This window comes from Chelonia mydas, chromosome 1 (genome assembly GCF_015237465.2).
Source record: "Chelonia mydas isolate rCheMyd1 chromosome 1, rCheMyd1.pri.v2, whole genome shotgun sequence".
In the NCBI taxonomy this organism is placed as follows: domain Eukaryota; kingdom Metazoa; phylum Chordata; order Testudines; family Cheloniidae; genus Chelonia; species Chelonia mydas.
The window spans coordinates 332,941,962-332,954,146 of record NC_057849.1 but is presented as its reverse complement, the minus strand read 5'-3'; the positions used below and the strand labels follow the sequence as shown (position 1 = coordinate 332,954,146).

Below are 12,185 nucleotides of genomic sequence, written 5' to 3'. Positions count from 1 at the left end.
GAAGTCCAGGGTCCGTATCCTGCTGCTTACCTTTCTTCCCTGCGTCAGGATCCTGAACTCAAGAAACCCACCTGAGAGATGAGAGACCCAGGGCCCCCTCCCTCTGTGCCAACGATTGGATCAATAATTAAAGGGGGACCGCTTCAAGAGGAGTCCGGTGGCACCTTAAAGACTAACAGATTTATTTGGGCATAAGCTTTGGTGGGTAAAAACCCCACTTCCTCAGATGCATGGAGTGAAAATGACAAAAGCAGGCATCATACAAGGACACAGGAAGGAGCGTCAAGAGGGGACCCAGCGCCTGACCCACAGCAGGAGACTGGGGGGTGGGAAGGCGATAAAAGGGGGCTCCCATGGGAGAAACCATTTCAAGGCAGGTTTCAGAGTAACAGCCGTGTTAATCTGTATTCGCAAAAAGAAAAGGAGTACTTGTGGCACCTTAGAGACTAACCAATTTATTTGAGCATAAGCTTTTGTGAGCTACAGCTCACTTCATCGGATGCATACTGTGGAAAGTACAGAAGATCTTTTTATACACACAAACCATGAAAAAAATGGGTGTTTACCACTACAGAAGGTTTTCTCTCCCCCCACCCCACTCTCCTGCTGGTAATAGCTTATCTAAAGTGATCACTCTCCTTACAATGTGTATGATAATCAAGTTGGACCACTTGGTTAGTGGTTCTGTTGTGTGGTATGTGGTTGCTGGTGAGTATTTGCTTCAGGTTGTGGGGCTGTCTGTAGGCAAGGACTGGCCTGTCTCCCATTACCTAGAACCACTAACGCAGGAACCTATCCTTGCAACAAAGCCCGTTGCCAACTGTGCCCACATATCTATTCAGGGGACACCATCACAGGGCCTAATAACATCAGCCACGCTATCAGAGGCTCGTTCACCTGCACAGCCACCAATGTGATATATGCCGTCATGTGCCAGCAATGCCCCTCTGCCATGTACATTGTACATGGACAGTCTCTACGTAAAAGAATAAATGGACACAAATCAGACGTGAAGAATTATAACATTCATAAACCCAGTCGGAGAACACTTCAGTCTCTCTGGTCACGCGATTACAGACATGAAAGTTGCGATATTACAACAGAAAAACTTCTAATTTAGACTCGAGCGAGAGACTGTTGAATTGGAATTCATTTGCAAATTGGATACAATTAACTTAGGCTTGACTAGAGACTGGGAGTGGCTAAGTCATTATGCAGGGTAACCTATTTCCCCTTGTTTTTTCCTACCCCCCCCCCCCGACGTTCTTGTTAAACCCTGGATTTGTGCTGGAAACGGCCCACCTTGATTGTCATACACATTGTAAGGAGAGTGATCACTTTAGATAAGCTATTACCAGCAGGAGAGTGGGGTGGGGGGAGAGAAAACCTTTTGTAGTGGTAAACACCCATTTTTTTCATGGTTTGTGTGTATATAAAAAGATCTTCTCTACTTTCCACAGTATGTATCCAATGAAGTGAGCTGTACCTCACGAAAGCTTATGCTCATTTCAAGGCGAATCCTAGACTGAAGCCTGCCCACCCCTGCCCTTCAGCGGCCCCGGCTCAGGCCGCGGGGCGGGGATTTCTTTCTCCCCGCCCCGGGGGAGGGCAGGGGGGTTGTGAGGGGCAGAGGAGGAGCGGGCTGGGGGAAGCTCACGCCGCTCTTTGGCAGCCCGTAGCCGCCCTCCCACGGGCCGCGAGCTCTAGGCGGGGCGCCTCAGGCTCGGCGCCAAGGCAGGCCCCGCGGGCGGGGCCCGGGAAAGTCCCGCGGCGGCGGCAGCCGGCGTCACGGGAGTCAGCTGAGCGGGGCAGGGCGGGGAGCGAGGCCTCATAACAAACCCGCCCCCACAGCCAGGGGCGCCGCGCAGGACGGTCCGTGGGAGCCTGCGGCGGAGCTAGGCGGCGGCGGCGGCCGGGCGCAGCCGGGGCACGGAGCCGTTGGGCGCGGCCGGACGCGCGGGGTCCGGAGCTCAGGTGAGCTTCGCCCTCCAGCGCGCCGCGCCCGGGGCCAGGGAAAGTGAAACTCATCCCCGCAGCGCGGCGGCGGCGGGGAACGGGCTGCCGCAGGTGCCGCTTCCAAAGAGCGACCCCGCCGCGTCCCGGGGCACTGCGCCAGTGCGGGGAGCCGGCCCTGATGCCGAGGGGGACCCCCCCTGCTCCCGGGGGGAGCCCGGCGCTGCCCTCCTGCCGCCTGGGCCCCCCGCGGAGGGGGAAGTGCTCGGAGCCTGGGGACCTTTGGAGACCCTGCGAGCTGGGGACATGCTCAGCCTCCTCCTTGCTCATAGGATCCCCGGCCCGAAGGGACCGTTGTGACCATCTCGTCTGACCCCTGGTAGACCACAGGCCAGAGAACTCCCCCCCCCCCCCCCGATAATTCCTATTTGAACTGGAATATAGTGTGGTGTCTGTGTTTTTTACACCACAGCCAGTGCGCAGTTGCCACCTTTTGCACCCCGACTTTCACAATGAGCCAACAATCAAGCTAATCCCATTTCAAAACAAGGCAATCCCTAGGAACCCCCACACTGTATGTGACTAGATCCCCTGGCATGCAGTCTGGGACTGCGGTTGGCCCCCTGTTTCTCTCCCTCCCCTGCTTGCCTCCCCCTTCCTCCCCCCCCCCCCCCCCCCCCCCGCTTGCCGGAAGCTGATTTAAAAAAAAAAAGAAGAAGAAGCTACAAGCCAAAAACCACCCAACAAGCAATCACAAGCCAATTAAGCCAAAAACAAATCCAATTTCTGTGGTGGTGTTTTCTGGTGGGTTTGGCATGTCTGATTCACTGTTGTATGTTACCGGTCCCCATCGTGCTTCAAAATAGCCATTACTTTAAAAAATGATCGTTCTGCACAGTCACGGCTCAGAGCCCTGCAGGCTTAGAGATTAAAAAAAAAGGCACTGAGTGTTGCGGCCTTTGGGTGGAGGCACCAGGAGAATCAGCGACGTGTTTTGTGGGTCGCTCTGTACCTCTGTAGAGAGCACCTGGTAGCAGGTGGCTGGAGCTGGGAGAGGAGACACGAAAATTATGTAGTTCAAAAGTGAGGCTGAAAGACTAAATCAAGAAACAAGATCTCTCCCTGCTGTCATAAAGCTGTGACACACAGGAATGCTGCTAAGAGACTGCACTCTCCTAGCCTTGACCCATGTCAGGTAACTGGGGCTGTGGAATAAAAGTTAAAGGTCCCATGATAAGAGTCAGTGTCCAGAGATGACTTACATCCACCTCCATGTATTTAAAGAATAAATGATTTTTACCAAACCGAAGGGGCGTGAACTACTGCCTTGCTAATGACTAAGGCTTACATTTTAGTCACAGGTATTTTTAGTAAAAGTCATGGACAGGTCACGGGCAGTAAACAAAAATTCACAGCCCGTGGTCTGTCCATGACTTGTATTATATACCCCTAACTAAAACTTGGGCCGGGGGCTGTGGGTGCTGGGGGAGGGGACAGCGGCATGCCGTCTGGGACTCCCACTGGCATTGGGGCGTGGGCGTGAGCAGCAGTGCGTGGCCCAGGACCCCTGCTGGGGGGGAGGGTTGGTGGGGCTGGCAGGCTCCCTACCCAGCTTCGCGCATCTCCTTGGAAGAAGCAGGCACATCCCTGCAGCTCCTAGGGAGATTGAAGGCCAGGGGGCCCCCACATGCTGCCTCTCCCATGAGCTCTAGTGCCGCAGAACCCATTGGCCGGGAACCGCAGCCAGTGAGAGCTGTGGGGGCAGCACGCAAAGCCCCCTGGACCCTCTGCCTAGGAGCTGAAGAGACGTGCCAGATGCTTCCGGGGGGTCCTCCCACACCGAGGTGAGCGACACCCCTGCCCCAGCCCCCACCCAAACTGCTACTGGGGGAGGGGCACGGTGGCCTGAGACTGCCCCAGCAGCGGCCGGTGTGGCTGGCCTAGGGGCTGCCTGATCTGCTCGGGCAGCCCTGGAGCCAGCCGCACCAGCCGCTGCAGAAGTAATGGAGGTCACAGAAAGTCAAAAAATCCGTGACCTCTGTGACAGACACAAAGCCTTACTAATGACACATCTCTTTATGATTGATCAAGCCCTCCCCTTTACATGACCTCAGGGTTTTGGTTTCATGGCCGCCCTTCCCTTGGATGAGAAGGAATAATTGAGATTCTCACTGGAACCTGTTGGTAGAACTGTTCATGTTACCTGTTGAACCCAGCACTTACAGCTCCCTACAGACCAGGGACAAGAAACTGGAGGCCTGAATTTTCTTCCCCTTTTTGCTTTTGACACCTGTGTTGCTCCACTGGAGTGACACCAGTGTGGTGAAGCGGAGATTCAGGCCATGTGACTCAAACCTGCACCATGACTGTGGAGAGCAGAAACACATAGGTATCTTTTGCTGAGCAGCTTGCAGCTATTTCTGTTCTGGATGTTTCCATATGAACAATTTCTTATAAATTGGTTGCTATTTGCTTATCTCATTTATTTATTTATTTTATTATTATTAATAATACATGTTAAATATGTATAGTGCAAAAACTTTGTATGGGGCTTTACAGAGCTGAAGGCCAGGTCCCTGCACTGAGAACTTAAAATTTGTATTGGACAAAGCAAATAAAGGTAATCAAAAAAGAAAAGAATTTTAGGAAAGGGAAGGATAAAAGAGCAGGTACTATTTACTGTAAACAAATCCTAAACTCTCACTTTTTAAAATTGAGAATTTTTGGGGGCATCATCATAAGTTTCATTAATTTTGTTGTGATTATGGAGTTAGCTCTAAAATCCCTCCCTCCCTTACAATTAACTTATGTAGGTGAGAGTGAGTCGTGCACCGGGCTAGGACTTAAACCCAGTTTGGCAGCCCTGGATTCAATTCCTTACTCTGATGCTGGTTTGCTGAGTGACCCTGAACAAGTCCCTTTCCTTCCCTTCCCTGTGTCTCCCCACATCTAAAATGGGGATGATAACACTGGCCTCCTTTGTAAAGAGCTTTGAGATCTACAGGTGAAAAGTGCTGTATAAGAAAAGGGCAGTATCTGTCCCTGACAATAGAATTACAGCCACATTCCTAAGTATTTGGTTTTCTGGATTCAATAATTACATATTGCACGCCAGCACCACTCTGACAGGGCTGTCTGTCTCTTGAGCTTGAACTCTGTGGCAACCATCAAATGCTTGGCGGTGCTCCTAATGGAATAGAAATAAATACACTATGAATTATACCATACCAGCCCTTTAACATCCAAACGCTCAGAAACTTATGAGAAGGCCTGATTTAAAAAGGGGTAGAAAGGGACAGGTGGATTAGATAATATAAGGCCAGCTGTGGTGGTTCTATAAATACCTTTTTGGTGTAGGGAGGGAAAGAAAACTTTAAAGTGCCTTTTTTTTTTTAAATTTAAAATAAGGCGAAAGGGGACGATATGGAGTTCAGGTGAGTGGGGATATGGATGTGCTCCATGCTATAGGGCCAACCATAGCTGTGAATGAGTGAACTTTTAATGTGACGTGCCTACACTATTCTATTCTAAATAGTTTTTTGTACCACGCTTATCACCATAGTGTCCGAGCACCTTCCAGCAGTGGATTGAGCAATGTAACTAACAGCCGTCATGTTTGGTTCTTTCATGCTGTCCTCAGGGGAAGAAGTGTGGACAGTGGAGTGTGGTGTTTTGTTTTTTTTAAATATATAATGTGTGTGTGTTTGTTGGAGAAGTCAAGTCAAGGAAATGCTCCTTGTTTTTTGGAGTGGAAGTTGGTGAGGTTTATGATGATCGTTAGTTCCTGAGGTAGTTCATTCCAAAGTCTTGGTCTGGCCTCCAAGAAAGCTGTTTCCTGCACAGATGAGCTTTATCCTTATTTTAGAAAGTTCCATTGCACCGGAGGAGAGAAGCTGTCGACCATGGTCTTCATCCCAGAGCTTTAGCCGCTCTTTTAGATACTCTGGGCCTAGGCCATGGAGCGCCTTCTGGGGAAGGACCAAGACCATGAACTTGATTTAGTATTATATGGGGATTTGGTATAGGGAGCCAAGAACAGGTTTGATGTGTTCCAGGGTGGATTTGATTTAAATCACTAGTCAGGAAGTCTCGATTTAATCATGGATTTCTACATAAAAGTGCATTCTTGTTGGTTGTTATAACCTTAATACATATTCTTCACAACTCAGAGATAGATGTGGGTTTCATTTTTAGAAGGTACACACTATACATTTTTAAAGTGATTTATTTTGAAAACTTTTCAGATTAGTTTTACAGCTATATCAGAAAATGAATGATTGTTTGGTTATTTCATTTACCAAAGGTAATTGAAGCAGATATTTATGAAGTCATTGGGAGGTGAACTATCTACAAATCAACAGTTTAATCATTAATATTTGGAGAATTTTCTTGCCATACTGTATTAGGAGGAGAACATCACGAGACAGACATTTAAATTGTTTTGTTTAACTAAAACAACAACATTATGTATTCTAGATTTTTTTCTTCAACAGCAAACCTATAATAGTTTAACAAAACAAGCATATGAATTTTTGAATTTAGTTAAACATTCAAGTTTTTTAATATCAAGTTAGTTTTTGTTAAAATTGTTTTAACTAAAATAGTTAAATTAAATATATATATTTTTTAAAACAAAAATTAAATCGACTGTGTCAGCCAGATCAACATGAGAAACTTAAAATATTGGCTTGTGCAGTTAACTCAGTCGTCTTCACCTTCATTTTCCTCTTTGTTCATAATCTGGAAAAGAAAAACAAGCGTTCCTGGTTTTTCAGGTCCCAAACGATTTCTCAATTTGGAATGAATTAGTCCAAAGGAAGAAAATATTCTTTCTACACCAGAAGAAGAAGCTACTGTTGTTAAAAGTGAGATTATCACTTCAACAGTCTCTGAATCCAAGTGCTTAAGTGACTTCCACCAGTTCACTGGTGTGCCTTTCTTTAAAACATCATCAGCAAACATATATTTCTTGAATGGTTCTTATTCCCAAACTGGGTCTCTTTTATGACCTGCTGCCATTATAGGTTTTCCCTTCTAGTGGGAGAATGGTATGAAGGCTACACTCAGAAAGACCTCAAAACTTCTTGCATATGCTGCTCAAACAGTTTCACTTTTGTTTCTACTGCCTGCCCCTCCCTGCTCACATGTATCTCCAGACTTCTTCTCCTTGTCTAGATCTATCCCGCTCGCAACAATCTTTTATTCACTGAACTTTTTGAAACTTTGCACTTTTAGAGAGAGGTAAGGTATTGACTCTGTATACACAAATTTGCAAAGGGACAATAGGGTTGAGGTCTGTGATTTCTCACCTCTATATATTATTTATTTATTTGTTTGTTTAAAAACATTTTTGCTGTTAACAAGCATGTTATCTCTGGAGACACAAATCCACAGTTTGAGAACTGCAAAATTAAGCATCTCTGATCGTAACTTCTAGACTGAGCACTGAGTCCCATTGTATAGATAGAAAGATTAACCTAAATAATCTATACAGAAGCCCTTAGAACCCCATAAAATTGGGTCCCTAATCCATGAACTATTGGAACTCATTTACAAAACTTTTCTTAAACATTACATGAATATATTGTCTCATACTATAGAATTAGAATTTATAATCCTATTCCATGAGGAGATATCTTTGAGCGATAAAGTATCTTAATTAAAACCATCTTTAGATAGGATTTTTTTGATAAAATGGTTTTTGAGGAAAAAACCTATTTAAATTTAAAAAATCAGATTTTTAAAAAACATTTAAAAAAAAAAATCATTGATTTTTATCCACCCTGATGTGTTCACAGTAGATTGTGTATTGCTGAGGAGATGTGCTGCAGAGTTCTGTATCAAGGCCCAGAATTGTAGATGAATCTCTTGAACAAAATGTGGATGAAACACCCAAGTGCTGCCTGGTTTCAAGTCAAAGCCATGTGCAACTTGTAGGGGTTTGCCCCAAAATGATGATACAGGCCCACGTTTCCTGAAGGGTTAATGAGTCTGGGCTGAGTGTTATGTGAATAAACTAAATAGCTCAAGGCTCACACAGATCTTTTGCAAAAAGAAAAGGAGTACTTGTGGCACCTTAGAGACTAACTAATTTATTTGAGCATAAGCTTTCGTGAGCTACAACTCACTTCATTGGATGCAACAGCTGTAGCTCACGAAAGCTTATGCTCAAATAAATTAGTTAGTCTCTAAGGTGCCACAAGTACTCCTTTTCTTTTTGCGAATACAGTCTAACATGGCTGCTACTCTGAAACAGATCTTTTGGGGATTTATGGGGTATACTCTGTTGTGGTAAGCTCAATAGCAACACTCCTTTGTCATGGCAGTGCAGAACGATCCAGTGGTGTATCCATGGTATGTCTCGGTTGTTGGCTAGCTACTGGATTTTTTTGGTATGCAACTTTTCATCAAGAAATTAAATTTCTCTTTGTTAATCTTATTATAGTCACTGCAGTGATGTCCAGCAAGCCGCTAAGGCGTCCTGCTGAAAATGGTGAATGTCACAAGAGTGAAACAGGAAATGGACCCCACAATCTGGCTTCTCCTACACTTGGCACGTACACCCCAGAAGAGATGGTGCAGCAGATGAAAGAGCTGATTACAGAGAACAATGAATTAAAAGGTGAATGAGAACCTGCCTTGAAATGTAGAGGCTAGATTCTCCATGGTCTTGTACCTTGTGTTGTCCTTTATACCTGTGCCAAGTGGGTTTAAAAACACTATCAAATACGAATTCCCCACCCAACCACGGTGGTGTGGTAACATTGCACTGTGCATAGGTGTAAATGACTACACAGGGTGTAAGGCAATACAGAATCTGCCCCATGTTATATGGTAATATTTAAGGTGATCTTATGAAATTGAATCTGTATGGAAGAATAAGGGGAAACAACCAGACTGAAGTATAACTTGGTTTCTTGAGTATTATAGAAATAGTTAGTACAGGTTTGCAAAATTAGTATGAAAACTTACCAGACCAGGCACAAAATCTGTTTGGCTATGATGATTGATACAAAAAAAATGACATTTCCTCGTCAAGGAAACAAATGTATTTGCCCTGGTCAAGTAAAGTGTTTTTTCCCTCCTGAAGGCTGGGTTAGTGTGACCCATGGCCAGAGAGTTCCATGAGCCATTAGGCTTTTAAAGTTTATTTTTCAAAACAACATTCTGTATTTAAAATTTAGATTAGTGCTATAAGAATTATTAATAATCTTGCATACTAATTAATGGGTTACATGAAGGGATACATTTCAGAGCCTTAAATCAATACTATACATAGGAATTATGTTGAGATAAACTAAGAGAGCTCTCTTGGACAGATCTTAGGGCAAATGGAAAGCTAGAGCAACATATATAATTCATCAGAGGTTAAAAAATGAAGACCAAATATCTGCACACACCTACCATTTGTCTTGCATCTTGTAAGATGTCATCTCTGTAGATGCAACATCACTAATGCTGCTCATTAACTGAGTACCACCTTTTTAGCTGTAAGAGCTCTTATTTTTACAGCTGTCAGAGATTTCCAGAGTCATTAGGTCCTCTAGGATGTAAAGCCAAGGGTATCTTTCGTGGTCTGGGAAGCAATGTATAGAATAAGTTTATTAGTATCTTTTCAATACCAGCTGGGCAGTCCAATACCATATGAAGTAAAGTTTCAGGACCAAACTCTCCGCTCATGTAAACTGGCATAGCTCCATTGTCTTCAGTGGATTTATACCAGAAGAAGAAATAGTCTTCCGTGTATATTACAGCTCCAGCACGCTTTACTATTGGAAGCTAAAGAAAAGTACATTGTGTTTGAAATCCAGTAACCCTGAAAGAAGTGAGTCTTTAAAGTGGCTCTGACCTGAAATATTTTAATTGATTTGTCAGAGCCCTTTATAATTGTATATCCCCACAAATTCATGATGTTTATAAAAGTCTTCTCACCAAGGGAAAAAATCTCTATGTACAGGACAGCAATGAGGCTGTTTACTTTGTGTGTTTAACAGCACTTTGCATCTAATCAAACAGGGAAATAATATAGCAAACCACTTTCAGCCATAGTAAGCATCGGTATAACTTGTAACACTTTCAGACAGAGATGTGGCTTTCAGATTGACAGCGTGTCTTTTAAATTCAGTGACTTTTTTTTTTTTTTTTTGTGGATGTTAGAATGTATGATCCCTGACTGAGTCTGACATTTTGTGTGGTGGCCCCAAAGCTCTTTAATTTCCTTTAGCTAGATCGCTCTTTATTTAAATAAGGATCAGCACTGGCCTCTACATGTTATTGTCACTCAAGTCAATGGAAATTGCCTGGGTATCTGAGCGCTTAATTGGATCCTAAAATATCTTAGGTTTTGAATATTCAGACTGTATTTATGTAAACGTGTAGCCAGGATTTTCCAGTGAGGCTCAAGAGTATGGTCTGATTCTCCCCTGTCTTGTATCTTGTAAAGTCATTTATACCTGCACAGTATGAAAGGCAGTGGAGAAGCAAGTCATGCCTCACTGGTAAGTGGTGATCTAGTGGTAACCCAAGAGATTCAGAGACCATGGACAGGTAATTTAGTGTTATGGCAATACTGTTTTTTTAGAGGGCCCCAAACAAGATCAGCACCCCATTGTGCTAGATACAACAAACCTATAGTGAGAGAGTCCTTATCCCAGATAGCTGACCATCTAAATAGAAATACCCTGCTCTTCTGTGCAGAACATTGTCACTGGCCTGGCTCACTTTCCTATTTCTCTGGCAAGGGATTAGTATCTGTTCATATGTTGTTTCTGAACACTCTGTAGAAGCCATGAAGATACATAACCAAGCTATGAAGGATCGGTATGAGGAGCTTTCTGTGTGGCGAGAGAAACAGAAGGAGGAGCGGGAGTTTTACGAGTCCAAGTTCAAAGAAGCTAAACATTACTTGCAAGTCAAGTGCCTTGAAAACGAAGAGCTGCAGAAACAACTTCAAAGCTTAAAAGAGAAAGAGGTGGGGTCTGAAATGGTAAATAAAAAGTGGCCCATCAGCTTTTTATTTTTTAATGGGAGGAGCATTCGTATCTCTTTATTACACTGTATTTTTTTAATGTTTTTTTCCATTTTTTTGTTTTGTTTTTACTTTAGAGGGTTTGTATCATAATGGAAATCATTGGACTGATTTTTTTCCAAAGGTAACTGACTTCCAGGAGATTTGAGAAATCAGGCCACAGCTGAGAGAATTAAAACTGAACTTCGGACATCTCATTCACTTTTCATTCTCTGTTCTGTTAGTCATGTTTCTCTTTTGGTTTCATTTTTTTTCCTAGTTAGTTTTTTTCCTTCTTTTTTTCCTAGTTTAGTTTAGTGCTCTTGCGTTTGGGCTTCCATTGTTACAGGGGGAAGTTTAAATGCAAAAAACAAAACCCCACCAGAAACCCTTCCCACTATTTCCATCTAACTTTTTTTTTTAAGTCATAAAAATACTCTTGTTCATATTGGGCCAAATGCATCTCTGGTCTGCAGTACCTATATTTTGAGTCATTCTAAACTGTGTGTCTGCATCCCTCTAAGTAATGGGAAAAGTTGCTTTGTAACTGCGTGGTTTGAAACAGGGTAGGAGGTGGTGCTAGCTCATTGGGGTGCCTTAAGCAGGAATATTGTTGCCCCCTCCCCACATACAGGCGGCCCTCTTGAGCTGCTCAGGGTCCTAAGTAATTGCTAGGTCTGCTTATGCCTAGTGCCAACTCTGCCCCCTGAGGTAGCTATCTAGTAGCTTGGCAACATTGACTTGCATGTATTGTCATGCAGGATGCCTATATTGAAAAAACCTATTTAAGGTTTGTACTGGGATATGCATGTGGAGATATATTTGCACCTTCAGGTGTAGAACGTTTATTTGAAATGTAGAACGTTTATTTAAAATTGATACTTCAGGGTTTAAACCAACTGTTAGGGATTAAGATGAGAGCTTCATAGGGGCAGTTTATCGCCCATCTGCCTACTAAGGGGCTTCTTGCACCTTCCTTTGAAGCATCTAGTGCTAGCCAATGTTGCAGGATACTAGTTGTTTATTATTATTAATTTGTATTAGATGAGCTACAGATCTGATCCAATCTGGCAGTTCTTATGTTCATTCAAATTCAAAGCTGACATCTCACTGGCATTCAAAGATTGATGTCCACAAATTCACTCTGTGACCTGTTTGCCCTCTGAAATATGCTTTTCTGCATTTGACTGGTGGGCAGGACTCTCTCTTTGTCTTCCAGCCCCAA

General features: G+C 43.9%; 1 protein-coding gene across 9 annotated transcripts in view; it reads left to right on the top strand.

The window, feature by feature from the left end:
- The first annotated feature begins 1,682 nt into the window (after positions 1–1,682).
- OPTN (optineurin) overlaps positions 1,683–12,185 on the top strand; it is a 41,447-nt gene continuing 30,944 nt past the window's right edge. For 2 of the 9 annotated variants that reach the window (XM_043552826.1, XM_037889302.2), the window contains exons 1-4: positions 3,090–3,148; positions 4,272–4,342; positions 8,399–8,575; positions 10,737–10,924. In XM_043552826.1, the coding sequence (XP_043408761.1) occupies positions 3,105–3,148; positions 4,272–4,342; positions 8,399–8,575; positions 10,737–10,924 (480 nt within the window). In that variant the 5' untranslated portion in view covers positions 3,090–3,104. Of the gene's footprint in view, positions 1,975–3,089; positions 3,149–4,271; positions 4,343–8,398; positions 8,576–10,736; positions 10,940–12,185 lie in introns of those variants that run through there. The other 7 variants (XM_037889301.2, XM_037889300.2, XM_043552843.1 and 4 more) reach the window with 6 other exon arrangements.